The 24,947-nt window shown below is 41.2% G+C and overlaps 1 protein-coding gene across 6 annotated transcripts in view; it reads left to right on the top strand.

Annotated features, from left to right (window-relative positions):
* Positions 1-24,712, top strand: part of App (amyloid beta precursor protein) — a 240,611-nt gene extending 215,899 nt beyond the window's left edge. For 3 of the 6 annotated variants that reach the window (XM_026396150.2, XM_026396148.2, XM_026396146.2), the window contains 5 exons: positions 166-387; positions 6,220-6,273; positions 12,639-12,739; positions 15,662-15,808; positions 23,478-24,712. In XM_026396150.2, the coding sequence (XP_026251935.1) occupies positions 166-387; positions 6,220-6,273; positions 12,639-12,739; positions 15,662-15,808; positions 23,478-23,579 (626 nt within the window). In that variant the 3' untranslated portion in view covers positions 23,580-24,712. The remainder of the gene's footprint in view (positions 1-165; positions 388-6,219; positions 6,274-12,638; positions 12,740-15,661; positions 15,809-23,477) is intronic. The other 3 variants (XM_026396151.2, XM_026396149.2, XM_026396147.2) reach the window with 1 other exon arrangement.
* The last annotated feature ends 235 nt before the right edge of the window (positions 24,713-24,947 follow it).

Below are 24,947 nucleotides of genomic sequence, written 5' to 3'. Positions count from 1 at the left end.
GCTTACCTTCCGGGTGCCTCAGTTTTCACATCTGTTAGAGGGAGATAACAGTACCCAGAGGGAGGGTCTCAATGACATCCAGGTCTGCCTGGCTGGACAGGAGCTGCTGTTCCTGCTGCCGCTATGATCCTTGTTACTCACCAAGGAGATGTTTGTTTTGTTTAGACGAGCTGCTTCAGAAAGAGCAGAACTACTCGGATGACGTCTTGGCCAACATGATCAGCGAACCAAGAATCAGTTATGGAAACGATGCTCTCATGCCGTCTTTGACTGAAACGAAAACCACCGTGGAGCTTCTTCCCGTGAATGGAGAGTTCAGCCTGGACGATCTCCAGCCGTGGCATCCTTTTGGGGTGGACTCTGTGCCGGCCAATACCGAAAATGAAGGTAAGAGTCCCCAAAAGGGAACAGAAGCATCCCAAGGTGTGTGTGAATGTAGATAAGTGTGCGTATGTTTGCTCATGTAGGTGGGTGTGTACAAGCACACACATGAAATCTTTTTCATGTGTTTGGTGATTTTTTTTATGAGGTAATGATAGTGTCACTTAACTTTATTTTGAATCAGAAATAAATATTAGGAATTGTTATGTTTTTAAAATAATATATCTTTATTACACTGATAGATTTGAATTATTTTTTTACATTTATAATTAATAGCAAGAAGTTATTCTTTACATTTTTTTTATTCTTTATGAAGCAAATAAACAGTCCCATTTTGTGGGTAACAACAGGGGATGATTATAGTTACATAGAACACTTTTGAATAAAAAAGGCCTGTTGTTTCCCAGGGATCCTGGTTTACATTCTGGGGAGTATTATCCTTGGAGTTACTACTCTTTTAAAAACATACATTATTCAAGAAGCTATTCTCTATCTGGAAAGTGTGTGGCAATGACATTCCACTAATTTTCCCCATTTTCTTCTTAAGCACATAGAGCTGAGCATGGTGGTTCACACCTGTAGTCCCAGCTACTCGGGAGGCTGAGGCAGGAAGATTACTAGAGCCCAGGAATTCTAGACCTGCCTGGACAGAATAGTGAGACCCCATCTCAAAAAATGATATATTATATATAATGTGTGGATACACAGAGTATGTACTATATGCCATACATTGTTTTAAGGACTGCTTTTCAAATAAGGAAATTGAGGCATCAGGAAACGAAGTTCTTGAATGGCGATTTTTGATAGGAATTTTTAAAAAACACTTTCTCATTGAGAGTTATTTTGTTGGTTCTGGAATGAAAGCACAATTTTCAGCTTGTGTTTATGGAATAGTGGGCTAGAATGCCCACTACCAAAGATAACAGGTGGAGGACATTGCCTCGACTAATATAATTTGGCAGATCATGCAGTACCTGAGGAGCATTTAGGGATAGGCTGCATAATGGAAACTTGACAGGCACCAAGATAGTCTTTGCTGGCTATTTATTCATACATGGGAATTCAAATTGCAGTAAATGTTAAAGGCAAAAATAGAGGACCACATATAAATAAAATGTAAGTTTCCTTAAGATTTAAATAAATTTGTTTAGCAATTTAAATTTATGGCAGCTGTCAGTATTCAGGGGCACATTACTCTACATTTTTTCTGAGAATCAAGGGTTTTCTCCATCAACATATTTGTGCACCTAGATAATATACTTTTGCCATGGGTGTTTCTTAGCAGAACTGTTTGTATAGGAAAGAGCATCTTGTTTTCATCACTTTTGCATGATTAGAAGTGCAAAACCACAAACACGTGGAAACTTTCCCTAATAATAATAATAATGACAAGTTTTTCAAGAACACAATGGGATTTTACCTGTGATTTTCTTTTTGAAAAGTAGCAAACTTTGATATTTTTGTATTTGTAATACAGTTACCTTATAAAGTAGATCAGTGTGGTCCTCAGTAAATCTAAATCCAATTTTATACCTTAAGCACACTTGACAAGCATTTTTTTTAAAAAAAGAACTACTGCAGAAAAATCTTTGTATAGGCTATGTGCACAACATGAATAATCACCCCAGTATGTTTCCTCAATTTTAAAAAAAAGTTACCTTATAGTATTACCATCAGATATAAACAGAAATGTTAGGTATAGTGTAGAAATAAAGGGTTTTTTAAATTTTTTTATTAATTTTTTATATATGACAGCAGAATGCATTACAATTCATATTTCACATGTAGAGCACAATTTTTCATATCTCTGTATACAAAGTATATTCACACAATTCATGTCTTCATACATGTACTTTGGATAATGATGTCCATTACATTCTACCATCATTTCTAAAAAATAAAGTTTTTATCACATATTAAAATTATTCCTACTCACACAGAACAAAATAATTTAAGAATACTTGGTGACCCAAGATCTGAATAGTTTCCTTATCAAATTATATTATTGCTAGAGTACTGGTTGTATCATTTTTCATAAGTAGATACAATTGGGCCATTTAAAATCCTCATTGTTCAACCTTGAATGAGAATTTTTGTGAAGAATGTACAGTCTGATTTTCCAAAATGAGAAACCAGATGCTTACTAGATTGGCTCTTTTGCTAATACACACACATTGTGGCATCCGTCCTGGGAGACAGACTGTACATGAGTGCAGAACACACACACACACACACACACACACACACACACACAATCACACACACAATCATACACTGCAGCCCTTGGATCTTGCCAGTGTGCTCAGGTGGGCAGTCTTTGCTTCAGTCCCTCTGAACCAAAGGAGATTTAGCTGTTAATTGCCAGATTTCATCAAAGCGAATATATTAAATAAAGATCTGCTTTTGGCAAACAGCAGACTCTCATATAAAAGTATTGGAAGAGACTGAGGACAGAGCTCAGTGGTGGAGTGCTTGTAGCATACACATGGCCCTGGCTCCAATATTAATTCTAGTGCCACCACCACCAAAAAAAAAAAAAAAAAAAAAAAAAAAGCACTAAGAGACAATAGTACCTAAGATATCAGAATCCTGATTTACCAATCTCAGCTTTATCAGACCCAGCACCCCTTTTATAACAAATATTTTGTAAAAAAAAAAAAAAAAAAAAAAAAGAAAAGAAAAGAAAAAAAGAAACTCCTCAACAATTTCTTTATTTTAATTTTTTTGTGGTGCTGGGGCTCGAACCCAAGGTCTCAGCCATGCTATTCACTGGTTCTACCACTGAGCTGCACCTCTGGCCCACCACAGTTAATCTTTAAATAAAATTGGCAAGGTTTAGGTAAAAAAAAAAAAAAAAAATCAATATTGCAAAAATATGTGTTTCACATTGTTGTGCTGAAAGCCCAACAAATAGAAACAATGGCATAGTAGGTTGTTTGTCCCCTACAAATGTGGCAAATATAGCTGCAAACTTACAGCAATCAGGGTCCATAAACAGCAGAAGCATCAGCAAAACGATTTTCCAAAATTTTGAATAACTCCTGGGAAAGTTCTGAATAAATCAGTCTTCCCCAGTTTACCCAATAGTGTGCCTCTGGTATACCCAGATTATATTAAAAACTGCAAAAATGCATGGTATTTATGAATAAAATTCAGTTTGGTTCATGCTGCCATGAACTCCCACAATAGGAGTGGAAAGTTTGAAACCCACACCGAGTATGAGATTTGTTGACATTGTCTTGGGTACAGCACCTAACATCCTCAACCGCATCCACTAAATGCCCATAGCATCCTCTCTTTCCCTAGTCTAGTGACATCCAAAAACACTTCCACATTCCCCACCGTCTCATGGAAGAGTTAAGTCCTCCTCCACACTCTCCAATGATGAAAACTGAGCTTCAAGTCCAGCTCTGCTGTGTGATTGTGGGCGAGTGACTTAATCCTCCCTAGATGTCACTTCATCTGTAAAACAAGGATGATATTCATTCCCAGCTCAAAGGTAATATGTGTGCTCTAAGTGAAACAGCATGAGAAGCTCTTGGCAGAGTGGCTGGGACATAGTAGTTTGCTTTTTTTTTTTTTTTTAATGGAACCAAGATCTTATTAAAGAGACTTTATCTTTGTCCTGTCTCCAGATGAATCCCCACATGGCCCAAACAATGTGCCCTAAGATGAATGAATAGATAAGAAGCCTGTGATAATGCAGTCTTTTCTGACATTATAAAATATTTTCTACTTTTTGGAAGTAGAGGGAAGTTTATAGGAGTAATCTCACCCAGATAGAAGGAATGAAATCATTCCTTCTTTTAGACATTTTCCTATGCATGTTTGATACTTTCCAATATTAAGTGATCATATGGACTCGTGCTTTATTATTTGTAAGTTTCTTCCACAGAGGTGTGTCCTGAGAACCCCCATCTGCTTGTGACAAAAGGTTCATTAAGAATGTAATTTGTCCAAGATCACAAAGATAGAAGTGGTGGCATAGCCATGGCCCGGAAGGCCACCAGCTCTTCATCCTACAGTTAAAACACAAATGTAATGGCTTCCCGCTAGGTCAGATACACGTTTTCTCATCAAATGAGAGTTCATGTCTGTGACCGCCACCACTCCAAGTTGGGTATTTTGCTCCTGTGAGTGGGGTTTGGTGTTCTTAACTGCAAGTGAAGCACCATTTGGGCCCCTGGTCATTAGGAAATTCTCACAAAGTACAATAATCCTTCCATCAACTTCATTTTATAAGGAGGAATAAAGTCACATGTGCATGATTTTACACATGGTGGGGGGGAATGAAACAGAGAAATGAGACTGCATTGTTGAAATACATTTTCGAGTTGCAGAAGGAAGTGTGTCTAATTCTAGTGCAAGAAAAAAAGTGCCAGAGAACTGTCATCCACACAGCAAGTCATTATAGAATATTTAATAATAGGGACTTTAATAAATGCAGTTTTTTAGTACTTTGGAGTCTCTGGAACAGACTCTTAAAGTTGTTTGTGCCTTATTACAATTGGAGGTGAGATGTTATCATTTCTATTTTCCATGTGGAAAAACCACCTCAGAAGTGACTACTTACCCAAGGTCGTGGGGGATGATATATAAATGCTGGGTCTGGGTTTAAATCACCAGAAAGGACAAGTCATCTCCTCTTTGGATGTATCCAAATGTCTCTGTCATCTCAGAAACAAGATTTTCTCATATTTTGAATACTTAGCTTGCTTCTACTTTCTTTCCTCACCATTCCTGCGGACATGTGACATTCACAATTGATTGGGGTTCATGATCTCCCCTGTAAATGCTTGGAATATCAGCATCAGTGAGCTGCGCAGTTGAAATTGCCGCTCCAGAGCCATCCCATCAAGCACAGCTTGTGTTCCCTCCACCCCGTGTTCAGTTCTCTCACCATCTTCCCTCTGTATGTGCCAAACCCTACCGGAGCAATTTTTTCTCTGCCCTTGGCTTCATTTGCCCTTTGACCATTTGTTAATCCTGAAAGCTTTATTTCTCTCTCCCTTCCTTGTTTCTTCAAAGACCAGTGTAAGCTCAAGGAAGCATTTTCTGACAATGAGAAGCATTTGGAAATGCCAGATGATGGTGAGCAAGGGTGGGCACTATTGTGCCGCTCACACTGTTTTCTTTGGGTCAGACCCAGAACACACACAAAGGAATAATTGTGAATGTCAACAAATGTAAAAGGAAATAGTCTCACTTCACACAGTTCAGTGGAATATCATCTCTCCGATGGAAACCAGCCTTTTAAAAAGAAGAGAGTAAAAGAATCTGTGGTTTTATAAACCCCTTCTACCCTCAAATGAAGGACAAATTCAATTCACTAACTGACAGATTATATGGTGAGACTTTGTTCTCCTAATAAATTCATATTTGCATTTTCTCTAGAGATTTAACAGAGGCCTTTTGTAGTTAATTAACTGTAGAAGAAGATAAGATTGGACAGTTGTAAAAGGAGGTATATTTAAGGTTTTCTGTGGGGGTGGGCTGTAATCTATTTTTATTTCTAATTAAAAGCCAAGAAACTGTCGCTAAACTGGCTCAGAGGAAAACCCACCCTCCCTCTTCTTTGATGTTGCTTTGTGCCCTGGCGAGTGCTTTTGAGGAAACTAAGGAGACTGGGTTGATGTGTCAATGGCGATAAGGCTTTGGAAGTGGCGCCCCTCCTGTTCCGAGAGGCTCATGATTGGCTCACTGAGATTCTTTTCCAGCTGCTTCTTTTTAATAACTTGTTTATTGCACATGCTTTTCCCTGCTGTGCGTTCAGGAGCCAAAACTCACCATCTCGATTTGTCTTGTTTGCTTTCTGTGTCTCTTGCTTCCTGCGCCCAGTTGAGCCTGTCGATGCCCGCCCCGCTGCCGACCGAGGACTGACCACTCGACCAGGTATCTGACCCGCCTTCCTCCTGCCTCTCAGCAACTTCTGCTTGAGCAAAACAGGTCCTCTTTCTCCATGATCAGCCCCATAAGTTGCACACATTGCCGTATAGAATCTGAAATGACCTTAAAACCAAACTTCATAAAACTCTCCTCACGCTTCATTTTCCAAGTTTCTATTTAAGTCATCATGTCTAGTTTTTGTTCCTGAGCTATCCCTTTTGAGACTAAAAAAAAAAAAAAAGCCCTTCTCAAATTTTGGGTTTTTTTTTCTTTTTCTTTTCTTTCTTTCTTTCTTTCTTTCTTTCTTTCTTTCTTTCTTTCTTTCTTTCTTTTTTTTTTTTTAATGAAGAGGATTATGTAGAACCTGTCCTCAAAAATGGAAGCCCACAAAGGTGCAGACAGTCTGGTGGTGACCTACTTGGTTCCTGCAATAAGCCTGGCTTTCCTTTCTCCTTTGGTCTCCACATGGGTCCTTTTCCAACTAAACTGGGCTCAAGCTTCAGTTAGTTACTAAAGTAGGCAGGACTTTCTGAAAATACCAGAATTGGTGTATCTCCAGAGCCAGAAATACTTTTTCTCTTTTGTGGGTTGTATATACTTACTCCCAATGAGTGGCTAAAATAACACAACAGATGTATATGCAAAATTTTGCAAATAAGCCCTTTTTATTTTTTATCTAAAAATGTCATTAATAACAAAATAGACAATTATTTTTTTTTATCCCAAACATTAAAAAGAAATGCACTCTTCACCCTCTGTTCTCCATTTATCCTATGGTTGCAAACTTGGTTTTAAGCATAACATCACACTACAAGAGACACATGCATGCCTGGTATCTATGCCATACATAGCCTCATCCAGTGGGTAGGACCCATGTGTTCAGAAAATCTGAAAGAAGGGAAATTATTGAATTGAAAAATGTGTATATTCTGGGGAAATATTACTGCCAATAGCACCTGTTTTTCCATATTTTCTTTCTTTTTTACCCTCATAAAGTCCCATGCAGTAGTCAAGGAACAGGAGATTAACCTGCCTTGAAGACATCAACATATGGCTGGGTGTGGTGGTGCACACCTGTAACCCCCAAGGGAGGCTGAGGCAGGAGTTCACAAGTTCAAGGCCACCCTGGGCAACTCAGTGAGACCCTCTCCAAGTAAAAAAAAAAAAATATATATATATATATATATATATATATATATATATATATATATATATTTTTAAAGAACTGGGAATGTAGCTCAGTGGTAAAAACACCCCTGGGTTCAACCCTCAGTACAAAAAAAAAAAAAAAAAAAATTTAAATCATCAACATACAGAGGTCCACCTTTGCTCTCTAATGAAAGAGCAGCAGGGCCAGAAGTAGGCCCTGTCTCTCTCGCTGCTAGTATATGCTTGAGCCCTGACTGCCTCCAGCACAGTCACGCAGGAAGACTCCTGAGAGCCCTTCTTGTGGCGTCTTCCTGCTCTCACGCTGTGATGCAGAGTGGCAGCAGAGACAGCAGAGTGACACGTCCTGACAGCTGATCTCATTGATTTTATGAATCTTGTCTGAAGGGCTTTTAAGGGAACTTAAATTATCGTAAGTCAGAGACAATCTCGGCTGTCCTAATGTCCTCCTTATTGTCAGTGTCACGTAAGTGAATTTCAAGGAGCCACAAGTTGACATTCCCATTTTGCTCCGCCGGTTGGTGAGACTCAAAACGGAGGGTCAGTTCAATTCTAACTGCAGCCAAACCCAGCTCAGGTGGGCCCTTGGCCTTGGGGCATTTCTTCATGGGCTTCTCCTTTTATTTCTAAAAGGAGACACGTTTTCCATATGCAAACGTAAGATGTGCAGAAGCACTCACTCAGCCCGTTTTCTGAATTGTGCCAGCCAGGCCTGTGTGTTCCTGTTGGCATAGGGGTGACACAACACGGAATGTTTTTAAAGTCTGACATGAAAAGGACATTTCCCGTACACTAGCAAATAACGAATCTGTTTTTAGACACTAGCTCATGATCTCATGTAAGTGAGAGAAAGCCATCCAAAGATCTCTGTTGTGCCAGTAAGAGTATTTTGATATTTCACAGGGATCCCTGCATGACATGCTGTGGAGAGTTAAAAGAAATTAAAAGGATAAGGTCCCTTCTTTCAGGAGCTTGAGGAATGAAGGCAGGAACCCACTTTACATATTTAGAAAGACATCATGGAATCTGGAAGGCAGAGAAACACAAAGCTACCTCAGGGCCAGCAAGGACATGGTGTGATGTGAACAGATAGAGACTAACCCAAGGGTGTGGTAACTGGGGGACTTGCTGGAGATGAGCTTCCAGAGAGGTTGTGAAACCCGCGAAGCTCACGGATTGACAGGGAGGACCGTTCCATACAGATGAGAGAACGTCCTAGGCCAGGCTTCCTTGTTGACACCGTGTAAGACTTGTTATGCCCAACCAGAGAGCAGAGATGATGAGAAAGAATGTTCAGATGTGACCGGAGGAAGGTTCTGGTTACAGCGTGTTGATGAACACCATTGTTTTCTGGATATCTGTTAGGTCATGTAGAGACCCCAGATTTTTGTGTTGGTAATGAGTCTGTTGAGCATTTAGACTGATTTCCTCAGTTCATTTTGGTTCTTCATCATCATGTGGTGAGGCCACACACTTGAATCTGAGGTACCCAATTATATCTTCAGACTTCAAACCCTTCCCAATTACCCTGAGTCACTATTTCTGAGTCATCACTGTTAGGCTCAGAAACAAGCGAGCCCAAGGGTGTTGGGTTTCTCCCATCTAGGGCTCTACAGTCATGAGGAGGAAAGTGCCTTCTCCTTGATTTTCATACCTGACAAACCAGAAGGCTGAAACTTCTAGCAGGAAGAGTCACACGGGGGCCACAATAATAACAGTATAATTTCTAGGCTGGCTGCTACTCCCTTCTGGCTTATTTCCAGAGAAAAATTGACTTTAAAGGACAAGTTATAAGAAAAATGCATCGGCAGGCTCTCCATGTGGGGTGGAGAGATCCCCTGAGCTTTATGGTGGATTATCATCCTTCTCCGTCCTAATCAAGGAACCCACACTGCCCCCAGTGCACATCAGGTCCTTCCCTCTCCTGACTTAGATGGAGCACTGATGGCACCAGGAATGCATCAGCCCAACCCAGAAGAGGCCTCTTGCACTCCTGTGAACACAGGCCCCTGCCGTTTGTTTAAAACTGCCCAGTGCATGCAGTGTCTGCCTATTCTTGATGTTTTCCTGTGTTTCCAAACTTCGTAATTTTTCTTTTTCTTTTATACCAAGGATTGAACCCAGAGGTACTTAACCACTGAGCCACATCCCCAGTACTTTATATTTTATTTTGAGACAAAGTCTCCCTCTGTTGCTTAGGGCTTCACTAAGTTGCTGAGGCTATCCTTGAACTGTAATCCTCCTGACTCAGCCTCTTGAGTCACTGGGATTGTACAAGTGTGCACCACCAGGTCTGGCTAATTCTTTGGTGAAATTTGTTGGGTGTAAAGAAAGTCTTCAGAAAATGATCAGACCTGATAAATGAAAATGACCTAGCAAGAGCTCTTTCGCTGAAAATCTTTCCAACTAATGACCTATAAACGTTCATTATCAGTCATACTGACTTGTTAAATGAATTTCATTTTTTTTTGATTACCAGAAGTATTCTTACTTCAGAAATAGCGTGGACTTAACATAATTTTGAATTGGAGAACTTATTCTTTAGATTTTTTTTTTTTTTTTAGTATAATTGACTCCAAATCTAAAAGGGAAGACTATTCAAGAGGGTTATCTTTAAAATCTTAGAAACGGGGCTGGAGATGTAGACCAGAGGTAGAACACTTTCCTAGCATGTATGAGGCTCCAGGGTAAATCCCCAGATCCACGCCCTCCCCCACCAAAAAAAACAACAAAAATGATCTTGAAAGCATAATCTTAATTATTATATCTCCAGATCCTGATAACAGAAAAAGGATGAGTTCCAAAGATGTCCCTATTGTTACAGAAGGAAGGATCTCAGATTTTAAAGCTCCTCCTAGGAAGATTAAAAACGTACCACCAATGCACCAATGAGAAAAGAGTAGTAGTATCGCCCTCTATAAAAATCAGTATCAGGAGGTTAGAAGACAGAAAGAGTTGAAACTTATAAATATTGCTAATGACTTTAAGAAAAAAAGAACAGAGAGCTCTGCGGTTCTCAGGGTGGGGACTGGCGAACTAGGTCAATTAGAGGACTACAGTTAAAGAGATGAGAGAGAAAGGGAAATCTTGTGCTTTGCTTATGCCCTTTATGTCTCTATTAACAAGAATGATCTTTAAAAGGAAACTGAGGCCCAAGATAGAGCAAGATGAGAAAAGAAAGTGTTAGCCACTTGTATTAGTTAGCTGTTGCTATATAACAAATAGCTCCAGAGTTTAGCAACTTAAAAGAGCAAGTGTTTAGTTTATTAGTTTTTAACAGCCAGGATTGTGGGGTGGTTTAGCTGCATGATTTCAGTTCAGGGTCCAATACCGAAGACATTGCCAGAGCTGAGGTTCTCTGAAGGCTTGACCAGGGATAGTAGGTCTCTTTCCAAGGCCTCTTTCACATTGCTATTGACACGAACAACCTTCCCAGGACTATAAGACTTCTTGGGCATCATTACATGGCACCTGGCTTCTCCCACACCAGGTGATCGATCGAGAAAGGAAACGTCATTGCTTTTTATGACCTAGTCTCTGAAATCATACACTATCACTTCTCCCATATTTTGTTAATGTAGAAACAAGTCACTATGTCCAGTCCACACACAGGGTGTGGGTATTCAATTCCTCCTCTTGAAAAGAGCAGTATCAACAAATTCTTGAGTGTGTTTTAAAACTACTGCATCTCCCTTGCCAAATTCAACTCCTCATGACCCAGACAAACCCACCCCAGAGCAAGAACTTGAAGGTGAACTAGAACCTCTGCCCATGGTCTTTGTGGAATTCTGGAGAAGAGGAAGTTAGGAAGAGGAGAACAGTTCTGAAAAGAAGAAAGGAGAGAAAGTAGCGCCACCATCTACACGCCATGTGTAGACTGACATTGTTGGCGGGTCTCTTTTGGGATGGGTTACGAAACAGCTGCTTTTTAGGCAGTTGGACAAGAAAACAGGTACATGTCACACGCAGCATGGGTTCCCTGGGCTTTGTCAAATCACGCTGCCTTTCTGTAGCCACACATTCTATGCTATAGGCCTGGTGCTTTTCAGTGTTGGCAGGTGTGTGACAAGTTCCACAGCACCTCTTAGTAAGACTGGAAGGGCAATTAGGCCAAGAGCAAGGAATTATTTCCCAGAGGAGCTGAAGGAATTCAGGATATGGAGCTAAGAAGGGGACGAACCAGCATGACATGTTGCCTCTCCCTGGAGTCTGATAGGCCTCATGAAGGCCATCGTGTGGAAGGCAGGGCACCAGCTTGCTGTGGTGACCCGGGCTGCAGGCCCCAGGGAAAATGGTGTCAGCTTAATGTAAGAAGGCCATTCTAGTAGACAGAACTATCTGATATATTCCCTGTGTCCAAGCTGGAGCTGAGAACCTACCCCTGGATTGAAACACCGTAGAGAAAATTATTTTTAAAAGCCCTTTTCATCCTAAAATTTGAATTTTTGATATTTAAATGTTCCAACATGGGAACTGACACTGATCCTTCGTGTTTTCATTTTTGTTTCTAAAATACCTTTGCATTTTGTTTTTAAACCTCTAATTATTATTTGAATAATGAAATTCATTGTAACAATTGGTGTAAGGATCATATAGCAATCTGTAGAGAAGGAAGAATATTATGTACTGAAGCTCTATACTCAGCAGAAGAACCATACACACACACACACACACACACACACACACACACAACTAGAATGCTCAACTAAATAAATTATATAATTTTACAATGCTTCACTGCATAGATACGTGAACATAATTTATTTGTAATTAGAACAAAGCCTCAAAGTAACAGTTCTGTTCTACCAGGTAATTAATGCTCTTTTTTTTTTCTGAAGAAATGACAGCACTTAGAAAAAGGCACATTAATAGGCGAGACAATAAGTCCCTAAACCGACATTTTCTAGCAACAAATGCTTGCCAACCTCCCAACCAGCATTTATCTTTTGTCCTCTCCCCACATCCTTTTGAAACTATCACATGTGTTTCAGACTTCTTCGATCTTTAATTTCTTTTTGTTTAAAATAGGCAGCGATTAACCATTTAAATACAGGATGTCATGTTCCTTGAAGAAAGTCCTTAATTACTTTCCTCTAACCTCAATCCTAGAAAGAAGTTTTGGGTAGCCTTTGTTCTCATAAAGTTACTGTTTATAGTCAAAACTCATGGATGGTCCTGCCTATTTTCATCATGGCATGATACAGGTTCTGGGCTGACAAATATCAAGACAGAAGAGATCTCTGAAGTGAAGATGGACGCGGAGTTCCGACACGACTCAGGATTTGAAGTTCGTCACCAAAAATTGGTATGCCAGATTATTCACCTCTTCCATCTATTGTTTATCTTACCAAAGGACCTGTTATGTCTTGCTCATTCTGTGTGAGGAATCGAATGAAGTAAAAGATAAAAACAACAATGAGATGCTTGCCTGTAGGATCCTCAGGAAACGTAAAGGGGGCTCTGTTATAGCTCCATCTAGAAGGCAGCTAAACCCCTGCAGGGTTTAAAGTAGAATTAATTTCATTATAACAGTCACGTTAATTAGCTTGCACACTATTCTCTAGGGAAATAGATTTATACAGGTTGATCGCCTCTAATCTGAAAATCCGAAATGCTCCAAAACACAATACTTTTTGAATACACTGACATGATGCCCCAAGTGCAAAATTTTATACCATGAGATTTTGTTTCATGCGCTAAATCATTAAAACATTATATAAAATTGCCCTCAGGTGTATATGAAACATAAATGAACTTTGGGTTTAGGATCAGGTCCCATCCCCAAGATTTCTCGTTATGTATATGCAAATATTCCAAACTCCAGAATTTGATACACTCCTGGTCCCAAACATTTTGGACAGGGGATTCTCAACCTGTAATAGATTTTTTAAAATATTTTATTTTTTATTTGTAGTTGCACACATACCTTTATTTTATTTATTTATTTTTATGTGGTGCTAAGGATCAAACCTAAGGCCTTTCACGTTTCTATCTGCCCTTCCCTCCAATTCCCTTCACCTCTTCCCAGCATTTTAGTTCTCTTACAAGGGAAGAAACCATGCAGATGTGGGTGGAAGTGAGAGAGGATTACCATCCCCAATCTTCCCAGCAGTGTCATTCATCAGAAGGTTTGGACAAAGACACAGGCAGCTTCCTTTTCAGACAAAATGGATTTCTTTCCTTTCTCTTGTTAGAATTGGAATAAATACAATAAGGAAACATCTCTTTGCAGGCAGACAGTTCAAATAGTTATATAAAATCTTCACCAAATTCAGATACTATATCCTGGATTATGTTAAGGCTCCTTCTATGTTAGCAATAAGCACAGTGAGGGATTAAATTAATAAAAAGACAGTTTATCACGCATTCAGTAATAATACTTGAGAAATACTTTCAGTCATTTGTGTGTGTGTGTGTGTGTGTGTGTGTGTGTGTATGCGCGCGCGCACGAGAACGTGCGTGCCTTTTCAGGTGGCAAATATCTTTCCAATATCCATGAAGTTTATAAACCCTAGTACTAATCTCCAGAAGAAATGTTTTTATTGTTTATGCCTTTTCCCTTCCCTCCAAATTACTGTAGCAAATCCAAAACTGACTTGGGATTTGGATTTGCATTTTCACTCTCATTATCTGTTTTGTCAAAAGACATTTACCCTTTGAAGCATGGCTTTCACTTGCAAGTTCAGTTATTGGGAAATCAGAAGTGCTTTTGATCTGGCTGATGCTGAAAGAGTTTCAAACAAAAAAATGAGGGAACTGCTGAAGAATTGAGAGCCGATGGGACAGAAAGCTGAAGATGAATGTGCAGATTCACATTTTCCGGAGCCTGTGTCATATAAGCCCTTTTCAGTAATTACACTAAGTCCTGTAATGCGACAGTGACTAATGGTGGTGGCAGCAATTAGGGAAATCAGCTCCCTCTACTGAACTAGTTGATAAGATAATGTACTATAATTAGTGCAATGAATATTACAAAATTACAGTATTTTCTTAAAGACATAGGGGTATGTCCAGACTCATATTTATTTCTGATTACCTCACATTAGTATCATTAGCTAATTAATGACTTCCTTTAATAAATATGTTGATCTAGCATATTTGTTTAGAAAAGGGACTGAGTATGAACAATTTTAATTTGGTTGGAGAGACACCATGCATAACATCCTTCTAGAAATTTGCTTTATGTGCTGTGGTTTGTGTGACTGTTGTAGATTGCTACAGTAATAGTTTTAGCAATGAAAATCTGTCATTTGACTGTCTCTGAGGTTTTATTGAAAGAATTATCTAAGCCACTGTTTTCACTAATTTCCTTAACAAATGAGTTATATGTTTAGCAATAGTTTTTCTTTTTATGGTCCAGCATAAGACTCCTTATATAACAAAATGACAAAAGGGGCAGTGTACTTTTGTTTTTAAATAGATAACATTGAAAAGTAATGACTTGCTTTTGTATACAATCTGAAGAAATGTGGTGCAATAAATTTTTCATACTGAATATTATTTCTTCTTTACAATGTTCTCCAAATTCTTTTTTGTTTTATCCAAATAAACAAAAGGATAAAGCAACATTTTTAATTTTGGCCTCTGTAGACAACACCGAGAGCATGAGCTATGTGTGACTGTTAAGAGCCTCTTGGCCTACTACTTCTTCCCTTTGAAATAACATTATGCTTTTAACATGCAGTTTGCTTCTCAAGGTTAATTAGAATCTTACTGAATCCGTGTAACTGGAAGTAGGTGATGTGATGTGTTCTTCTGTTTCGTGTTGCTTATTGCTAAGTATTAAACACGTTCCTCTAAAGAAATGAGGACATCTGTGGGTTTGGAAAGTACCTAAGGCAGGGTCACTCAGAGTCACACATCCGGAATTCCAGTTTAAACTTGCTGTTTCTTACGCCTGGCCTCCCTTCTTAATCTCCTTGAGTGCCTTCATGGCTGAGATAGGTCCTAGAGCTGCCAGCCCGTCACTTGCCAAGAGTTCGCCTGTCACACAAGGTGTCAGGTCCCTGCAGACTTCTGTTTGACATATGGGGGGAAAGTAGACTTCCCTGCACCTGGAGAAGCCACATGTTGTTCATCACTCTGTAAAATAGGATTATCATTCTTAGTGACCAGCCAACTCAGAGTGTAAGATTCAGTGAGGACAGAGGATATACAAGAACTTTCCACAGACCACCACCAGCGTCTCTCTCAATTACAATCTTTTCTCTTGTTTTTTTTTTTCAAGGTGTTCTTTGCCGAAGATGTGGGCTCAAACAAAGGTGCAATCATTGGACTCATGGTGGGCGGTGTTGTCATAGCGACAGTGATTGTCATCACCTTGGTGATGCTGAAGAAGAAGCAGTACACATCCATCCATCATGGCGTGGTGGAGGTAGGTAAACGTGGAGGCATGTTTGCTAGCAGAAATTAAGGAAGACCTGAGCATTGGTCTAAGGATCAAGTGTTCCTCCATGGTGCTCAGATCCCAGCTATTCGTCTCTTGCTGGTTTTTATTCATTCCACCATACTGTGAATATTATGCTGAATATTATGATTTTTATCAAAATTACCAGGTGCAGTGGTGAATGCCTCTAATCCCAGAAACTCAGGAGGCTGAGGCAGAACAATTGCAAGTTTAAGGCCAACCTCAGCAACTTGGGGAGACCCTAAGCACCTTAGTGAGACCCTGTCTCAAAACAAACAAACAAAAAAGGGCTGGGATGTAGCTCAATGGTTAAGCACCCCTGGGTTCAATCCCTGGTACCAAAAAACAAAACAAACAGAATTACCAAAATAACACTAATAATAATGCCTGGCTTAAAAAACCATGATTACACTTAAGCCTTTTTTAAAACAAACAAGCAGACAACAAAAATAGTATCAGAAGTTATGAAAAGGAAAATAAATAGACGGTTGCTTTTTAAAAAGATTACTAAACACACTTATTCCTAATTTTTTTCCCTTTAAATAATCTGGTCTCTAAATAAAACCTGGTAAAGATAAAGGTTACTAATTTTCAGTAATGATCCTTATCTTTAAAATTCTGCAGGGAGGGCTGGGGTTGTGGCTCAGCGATAGAGTGTTTGCCTAGCACATGTGAGGCCCTGGGTTCAATCCTCAGTACCACATGAAAATAAATAAACAAAAATAAAGGTATTGTATCCAACTACAACTGAAAAATAAATATAAAAATAAATTCTGCAGGGAATCACGTTTTGTACCAAGTCCAAAGTGTATAATTGTGACTTAGGATGCTGTTCCCCTTATTACTCTGCACTTCCACCTGAAAACCCCTAGTTTCAGGATGATAATACAATAGCCCTGGGTGTGGTGAGAAGACAGACCGGTGATCATCGCAATTACTACATGATTATGCTTTTGTAATCTTCCTCCCCAAAGGCCAATCTGACTAACAGGAGTACACAAACAGAAGGCATGGGATACATCAAGGAAATAGAATGGCTACAATGTTCAAATATGATTCCATACAGGAGAGAGAGAGGGAGAGAAAGAGAGATTTACAAATCAGTTCTTTTATGCATTTAAAATGCAGCTTTGGTGAGAAAAAAAAATTAAAATCTCATAGTTTGCGTAACTTGTTAGGGTGAATTAATACATATTTGAGATTTTTTTTTAGAGCTAAAAGAGATCTCAGTGATCAAATTAATCTTCTCATCTTGGCCTTAGAAGTATCCACACAATGTGAAACTTAATTAGGATCAAGGTCAAAGTCCAGAGATTCCCAGCCAGTGAAACATCTCTCACTAACTCCAAGAAACTGTGCTCCAAACTGCTCTCTGGAGGAGGGCAAGGACAGTTTAAATAAAGTAAATTTGTAAGAAAGTCAGAAATCTCACTTGGGGGGTTGGGGGCACTTGTAGACTCCACAGACAACTGGGTCACAGGAGCTGCTGATGCGATTGGTTTCAGTCCTGTTTCTCTGCTGCATTAAAGAGCGGTGTAATGAATGAAACCCAGGAAAGAGCAGGCAGCCGGAGGGAGGGAACGGAGTGATCCACAGTCCAGGGCAGGAACACTGTAAACAACAAGAGGCAGGAGATCCTGTGTGGGTGGGGGGTTTTCTTCCGGGGACTTCTCTCCTTGGCTTAAAGATGGCCACTTCTCCATGCAACTTCACACTCTTCCCAGGTCCCTCTCCCCTTTCTTGTATGGACATCAGTTATGCTGGATGAGGACCCACCCTGAGGATGCCACTTATCCTTAAGTATCTCTTTAAAGTCCTGTCCAAATACAGCCACACAGCCTGGTGTGGGGCAGCGGGGGTGTTAGGACTTTAACGTGGATTTAAGACAAACACAGTTCAGTCCGAGACAACCCAGGGGTGCTGTGCAGAATGGCAGCGCCTCTATCAGGGCTCCCCTGCCTGGAGGTGTGAGACTCATGCATTTGTCTAAGAGGACACATCCTGAGTCCCATAAGGAAGAATTCCCCAGTACGACAAGGCTCACATTCTGAGTATTAAAAGAGCCTCAATGTCCCGACCTGCGTCTGACAGAGAGCCAGGTACGAGCCTGGAACACTGTGTTCCCACTCTTCCTTTTGGTCACTCTCTAAGCAAACCTTACGAATAGAAAAATGCTCTCTCTCTTCTCTCCACCAGCTAGTTGCCTCACAAGCACCCTTCCCACCGCCAGGGTCAGCTGCCGAGAACTGTCTCCTTGGAATTGTCAGAGGAGGAGTTGATACTTGGACCCAGATTCTGAAAAGAAATTGATTTTTAAGCCAGAGGCAAGGTCCTTTTAGACTCGACTTGAGACTGACTAAAACCTGTCTGGATTGAGTGCCCCGTTCCCTTCTGTTCATTTTATTTCCTCTCACCTCCTTTGTCCTTAGAGAAGGACGTGTTGGGAGCCAGGAAACTGCCCCTCCTTCCTTTCCCCGGCCTGTTTCTGCCTTTGTGCTGCTCTGTGTTCTCTGCCTGGCCAGCAGCACTGGACTAGAACTTACCCGAGGTGCCACCCTCACCTCCCTTCAGGAACATGTCCTCTGGCTGGGGTGGGACAACTCGGATGCCAGGAGCTGGGACCCCGCAGTGGCACCATCCTGTGGGACAGAGTGCTGTGGGTGAGAGTCCCCTAGAGTCTGCACTGGATGGGACTGATCCTCCTGCAAGTATCTCTGCCTCCCTTGGGTGGTTCCTCACACTCAAGGACAGTCGGCCCTCCATATCCACAGGTCCAACCCACCACAGATGGAAAACATTTGCAGAAAAAATAATTATTTTGTATGTAGTAAACATGGTCATTTCTTCCCCAAGCAAATGGAGTATCGCAACTCTTCACCTAGCGCCTGCATCGTATTGGGTACTGTAAGTCATCAAGAAGTGATACACTGGAGGTGGGGGGGGGGTATGCAAATACTGTACCACCTGGTATAAGGGACATGAGCATCTGTGGAGTTGGGTCTAGAACTAACCCCCTGTTAGTTACTGAGGGACCACTGTGCATGGAGGTGCCTTTATTTCCATCCCAGGATAACCTTTAATGAGTGGCCCTGCTTTACCAAGAAAAAGAAAAGGAGCAGTGAGCACCCCAGGCAGAATGCTGTCGCACTCCAGCATGAGGGCAGTTGTGGTCTCTGGGACCACCCTCCTTCTTAGACTGGAAGACCCTGCAGCAGACCACAGAGATGAATCTAGGGGGAAATGTAAAGAGGTGTGAGCAGTGGGAAATGAGCAGTTGTTAGTTCTGTTTTTTAAAAATAAGCAGTTGGTGCTGATTTAGTGATGACTTCACCAGGAGGCCAGAGATGCATTCCATCAGCCTTTAGCTATGCTTTCACAAGGAGGCAACTGTGCTGTATTTTTGCCACAAGCAGTGACACGATGGCCCTTATTATGCCATTTTCCAGATGTGCCCACCATATTGGAGCTTCCCTCGCCTCTCTGAGAATCCCAGTGCTGGTCAATTGATCCACCCTGCTCCTGTGTAAACAGCCCTGCAAAGCACTGACCCTGTGTTCTATCTACTGTTGGAGCTCTTCCTACCACTCCTCTAGGAGGAGTCTTCATCTTTAACCAGATGAGGGCACAAAATCTCTTTCGTAGGGTGTAGAAGAATCTTCTTTCACGGATCTGATGATGGCAACACCAGAAATCTCCCCACCCCCCCACACTCCAGCCATCTCCTTAGTGACCTAAATAAGGAGAGTTGCTTATTTAGCTTTTTATGGAGTCGTGGCATGTGACTTCTCTCCTGAGGAATGTGCTGACATACTGGTGACATCATGGCCATATGCAAGATGTCCTTAAAGGACTCTGGCAAGAAGGTGACCGACCAGGATGGGAGGTACCTGGTGGCCACTAACATTGGTGTCCTAGAGCAGTTCGTGGAAGTAATCAGGTTAAGCAGGAAGCGAAGGTCAGAAAAGTGAGGGTGGGCCCTCGAGGCACAGGTGGCTTCATTGAAGAGCAGAAACAGAAAGTGGCAGGTGGAGGAAGCCTTAAAATGGTCACAAAGAGCCTCCCGTGGAGCTCCTGAGCCTTCCTGAGAATTTCTTGCTCTTGGCAATAAGTGTAACTCAGCTACTTAAAAGGAGATTGTAATTAAGAAAGGTGTTGTAATCAAGAAAGTGGACCCGTGTACAGTGGAGCAGAAAACCAGCCTGGGAGGGCGCGAGGACAATGAATCACCACACTGCTGACCCATGGCAAGTTCTTTCCTTTTCTTATGGCCAGCGCTTCAATGTTGTTGGCTCTGTCACTAGAATGTGTGCTGTGGTCCTCTTCCCCTCCTCTACTTGTCCACCTCTGTGGCCTAAAAGGGAAACTTTTAGGGCCTAGGGTTCTGCTCTTTTGCCTAACTCCGTGCCATTTGTAAAGGACATGCACTTGCACAATCCTGCTGGTGGCTAAACATAATAAACTGTCACTGTGGTATTCACTGCCCCTCCTCCAAGTTTACATCTTGCAGCACACACACCACAAGCAGTGCACTAGGATAACTTGCAACTAAGGAGACCCCAGCAGAATTTTGTCTCTGTCATCTAATGGTTGAGCTATAAATTCCTCTGGGTCGAGTGAAGGAATAAATGGCTCCAAAGAATCAAGTTCAGGGAGAAAGCTCTAGGAAGGGGACATAAGCCAAGGAGTATTCATAGGTTCTACTCAGGAGCTGAGCATGTAGCTCAGCAGTAAAGCTCTTGTCCAGCATGCACAAGGCCTTGATCTCCAAGCCCAGCACCACGAAAAGAAAAAGAAAAGAAAGTTCTACTCAAAGTTAGTTAATTTGGGGCAAAGCAGATCTGACTAGGCTCTGCTCTTACAGTGTATACCTGCAGGAGTTGAAGCCATGCTGTGGTGCTAGGCAGGAGCCCCAGGTCTCAGAAAGACACCGTGATGCACAGAGTACCACATGCAGCTTTCAGATGAGTTGCTTCTGCTGTCCAGTCCAGGAGTCAGGAGAGAGTATTCAGAGTGGTATGCGAGTGTGTGTTTGCATCTCAGCAAGTAGCAGATGCTCCTGCCTTGAAGACTCTGCCCCTTGCTTCAGTATTGAATCACTCCTTCCAAAACAAGCGTCAGGAGCTCAAGCTGCCTCAGCTCAGCTTTGAGGGAAATGATACAGAGGTGTTCATGCAGAGGCCCAGTTGTGCAGGGTTGTAAAGCAATGGCCCTTGCATGGTAGCCCACATCAAGGCTGCAACTTCAGTGACGAAGAAGAGACTTGCTGCAGGGGTTTATCCATTCCAGGTTTATCCATCAACATGGGTGCTCAGATTTTTGCTCCTCATTTTCAAGGGGTTTGGGATTTAAAAAAAGATATAACCCAAACTTGTTGGGTGCCGTTTGTAAAGCTAATCCCTTTTTCTGAAGCTCCTGAGCCCTCTGAGCTCTGAGGGCTCACCCACCTGAGGCAGAAATGGCAAAATGGCAAAATTTCCCAGCAGCCAGGGGTGCAAGGATTAGCAAGTAGAACCGTGGCCAAGAGACAGGAAGGCTGGAAGTGTGGACTGCACACCAGCCTCTGAGCCTTGCATTTCTGGCTGGACTCTCCTAAGTGTTTGGCCTTGGAGTTTGAAGAGGAGATAGGAAGATGAAATTGCCAGGTGTTCTGCTGCACTTGATGAATATAAATGGTTGGTGAGAATGATGTGTGTCCTGGAGGAGATAAAAATATAATATTCTTAACAGTGAAGCAGCCCATCATTTTTTTGTAAATTCAGAAACAGCAGTTTGGTCCCTATATCCAAAGCAAGATTTTTTTTTTTTTTTTGAACCCTGGCATTCTTCGAAATCTCAGTTTAAGATGCCCAAGTTTGAGTGGCTCACTGCTGCAGGCAGGCTGTTCCCTGTTGATCAGATTTGGAGAGGAAATGAAATCTCTAATTATTGGTGCGAATCTTCAATGATGGATTTTAACTTGTAAGCCTATGGCTAATTACACTGTTGCCAATTAAAGCCAGGTGACCTCATTTGTTGACAACAGTGCAGATTTCAAAGGAAGCAGGAATCGATGGGGAAAACATCTGTGAATGACTCCCCTGGGACAGTGATGCTGGGCATCATTTGAGCAGTCCTCTGAGTGCTGGCTCTCGGTTAGTGCCTGTCAGTGGTACTGTTCTAAGTGGAAACATCCAAGCCTGAGAGAGGAGAACTCGGCAGCCCTGCTGTGTCTTCCACAAATGGAAACTCAAGAATCAGGGAACAGAATGAGGCAAGGTGGGGTCAGACATGGTTGCCTGCAGGCAGTGGGGGATGGGGCAATTAGATGGACACATCTTTTAAGTCTGGATGGCTTATGACCCGTTCTAGCACCATCCCTGAAGAGACACCATGTGCCCTCTGGCAGTTTGCCTTCATTGAGTTCAGTGGGACAGCTGTTGGTACCTGATTTATGCCACAATTATTGGTTCTGTCGCCGCCGGGGTGTGGGGGGAGGAGAAGCTGGGGAAGAGGCTGAATGTCACTTGGCACTTGGCAAGGCTCAGTGATGGGAAACAGGCCTGCAGGGTCCTGGAGATGTGGTGGGAGCCCAGGTCCATCATGCACAGAATAGAAAATGCCCCTTCAGAGGAAGCTCCTTTTCTATGGAAAAGATGTTTCTTCATCCTGATTATCTATTTGTGTCATACTCTTTATCTTACAGTGGTTTTACAGAACAGAAAGTTGTTTAAAATAAGCTATTATTAATGCAGTACCTCCTCTCCTCTGTGGACTGGGAGAGAGAGCTATAGCAAATAGAGTAGAAATAAGAACAGCAGCACCCCTGGTTAAAGGGGTAAGTGCCCTGCACAATCTGCAGAGAGTAACTGCCTCGTGCAACCCTGCCAGGCACTGAGAGTAAGGAGATAAACGTTCACAGCCGCTGACCTTCTTAGAAGCAGAGCACTAGTGCTCAGTTTAAACACATGCACATACCCCAAGTATATTAATCTACAGCAGCATGTCCTTAATGTTTTTCCTTTTTTCCTGTGCTAAATAAATGCTCCTATGATTTGCATATAACATTAAAGATTCTCAGATCTCTCTTTAACACTTTCACAAATATAAAATTTGATGGAACCAGGGACAAATTAAAATAAGCATGGGAAGATACACGGCAGTCCAGGAAGTTGAGGAATTTTTTCCTACACAGTGTCATTCAAATAGCATGCTTTGCTGATCCCTCTCTGTGATATTCTTGCATTTTTTTTTTTTATAGCTTACCACCCACATTCAAGTAAAACAGTCCTCCAGCATGGCTGTTTGTACTATTGTAACCAACAGGAAAGAAGTAAAAAAAAAAAAAAAAAAAAAAAAAGTCAACCTCAATAAATTTGCCTTATTAGTGTTGGGTTGAGGGAGCAAAAGTAACCACTGGGCCTGATACTGGCCTGAGTCCACGTGTAAACATGTCAGCGCCACCTGGTGGTAGTTGTATGGAGTATCTGCATAACACATAGGCAAAGGCTTTCTGCTGTAATGTCAAAAGAGGAGAAAATCATGGTAAAAGAAGAGTACTGTGCACTTTACCTTTTTACAGCTTTAGCAGTGCTGTGTGCATTTTTAAGCGATTTGTTTATGTATTTATTTTAATGCCATTCTCATACTTGCTTCTCAGGTTGATGCTGCTGTGACCCCAGAGGAGCGCCACCTCTCCAAGATGCAACAGAATGGATATGAGAATCCAACTTACAAGTTCTTTGAGCAGATGCAGAACTAGACTACCGCCACAGCAGCCTCTGAAGTTGGACAGCAAAACCATTGCTTCACTACCCATCGGTGTTCATTCATAGAAAAATGTGGAAAGGAACAAACCCTTCTGTTTTATTATTTGCTCATTATCGCCTTTGACAGCTGTGCTGTAACACAAGTAGATGCCTGAACTTGAATTAATATACAGATCAGTAATGTATTCTCTCTCTCTCTTTACATTTTGGTCTCTACACTACATTATTAATGGGTTTTGTGTACTGTAAAGAATTTAGCTGTATCAAACTAGTGCATGAATAGATGCTCTCCTGATTATTTATCACATACATAGCCCCTTAGCCAGTTGTATATTATTCTTGTGGTTTGTGACCCAATTAAGTCCTACTTGAAATATGCTTTAAAAAAAATCGATGGGGGATGCTTCATGTGAACGTGGGAGTTTAGCTGCTTCTCTTGCCTAAGTATTCTTTTCCTGATCACTATGCATTTTCAAAGTAAACATTTTTAAGTATTCCAAATGATTTAGAGAGTTTTTTCCACGACTGCATTTTACTGTACAGATTGCTGCTTCTGCTATATTTGTGATATAGGAATTATGAGGATACACGTTAATTTCTTTGTGCCTGTTTTATGCGCACACATTAGGCATTGAGAATTTGAACTTTTTTTGTCCATGTATCTTTGGATCTTTGATATAAAAAAAAGAAAAAAAAAGAATCCCTGTTCATTGTAAGCACTTTTATGGGTGGGGGGTGGGATGCTCTGCTGTTCTCCAATTACCAAGAATTCTCCAAAAACTTTTCTGCAGGATGATTGTACAGAATCATTGCTTATGCCATGATAGCTTTCTACACTGTATTACATAAATAAATTAAATAAAATAACCCTGGGCAAGACTTTTCTTTGAAAGATGACTATAGACATTAGTCAGAATAATATTGGAATGTGAGCAGGGGGGGAGAAGCAAACTCAATTTCCTTTTTCTAATCTAAAACATTTTATTTATGATATCAAAAGAAGATGAAATGAGGGGCAAAATAAGGGAAAGGAGAAGGCATGCCCAGGCAGACCCTTCTTTAAAGATTTGTCTTTTTATTTGTATAAAATGGTGTTTTCATGTAAATAAATACATTCTTGGAGGAGTGCCATTGTGCTGGTGTGAATGATTCTGTGGCAGTGATCTCGACTATTTAGTGATCTGAAAGCTAGTGAGAAATCTGCCCTTGTTGGGCGTTCACACCTCCTGTGTCATTTACATGAGAGTCTGAGTAGGAAATTGGGGACAATGTGCATCTCCCAATGCTACTAAAATATTTCACAGACCTGATTAGCAGTTTGAACTTGTTATAAGGTTTGTGCGGCCATACTTTCATCCTTA

Source organism: Urocitellus parryii, chromosome 2, assembly GCF_045843805.1.
Source record: "Urocitellus parryii isolate mUroPar1 chromosome 2, mUroPar1.hap1, whole genome shotgun sequence".
Lineage (NCBI taxonomy): Eukaryota > Metazoa > Chordata > Mammalia > Rodentia > Sciuridae > Urocitellus > Urocitellus parryii.
This window is presented reverse-complemented; position numbering and strand designations above follow the sequence as displayed.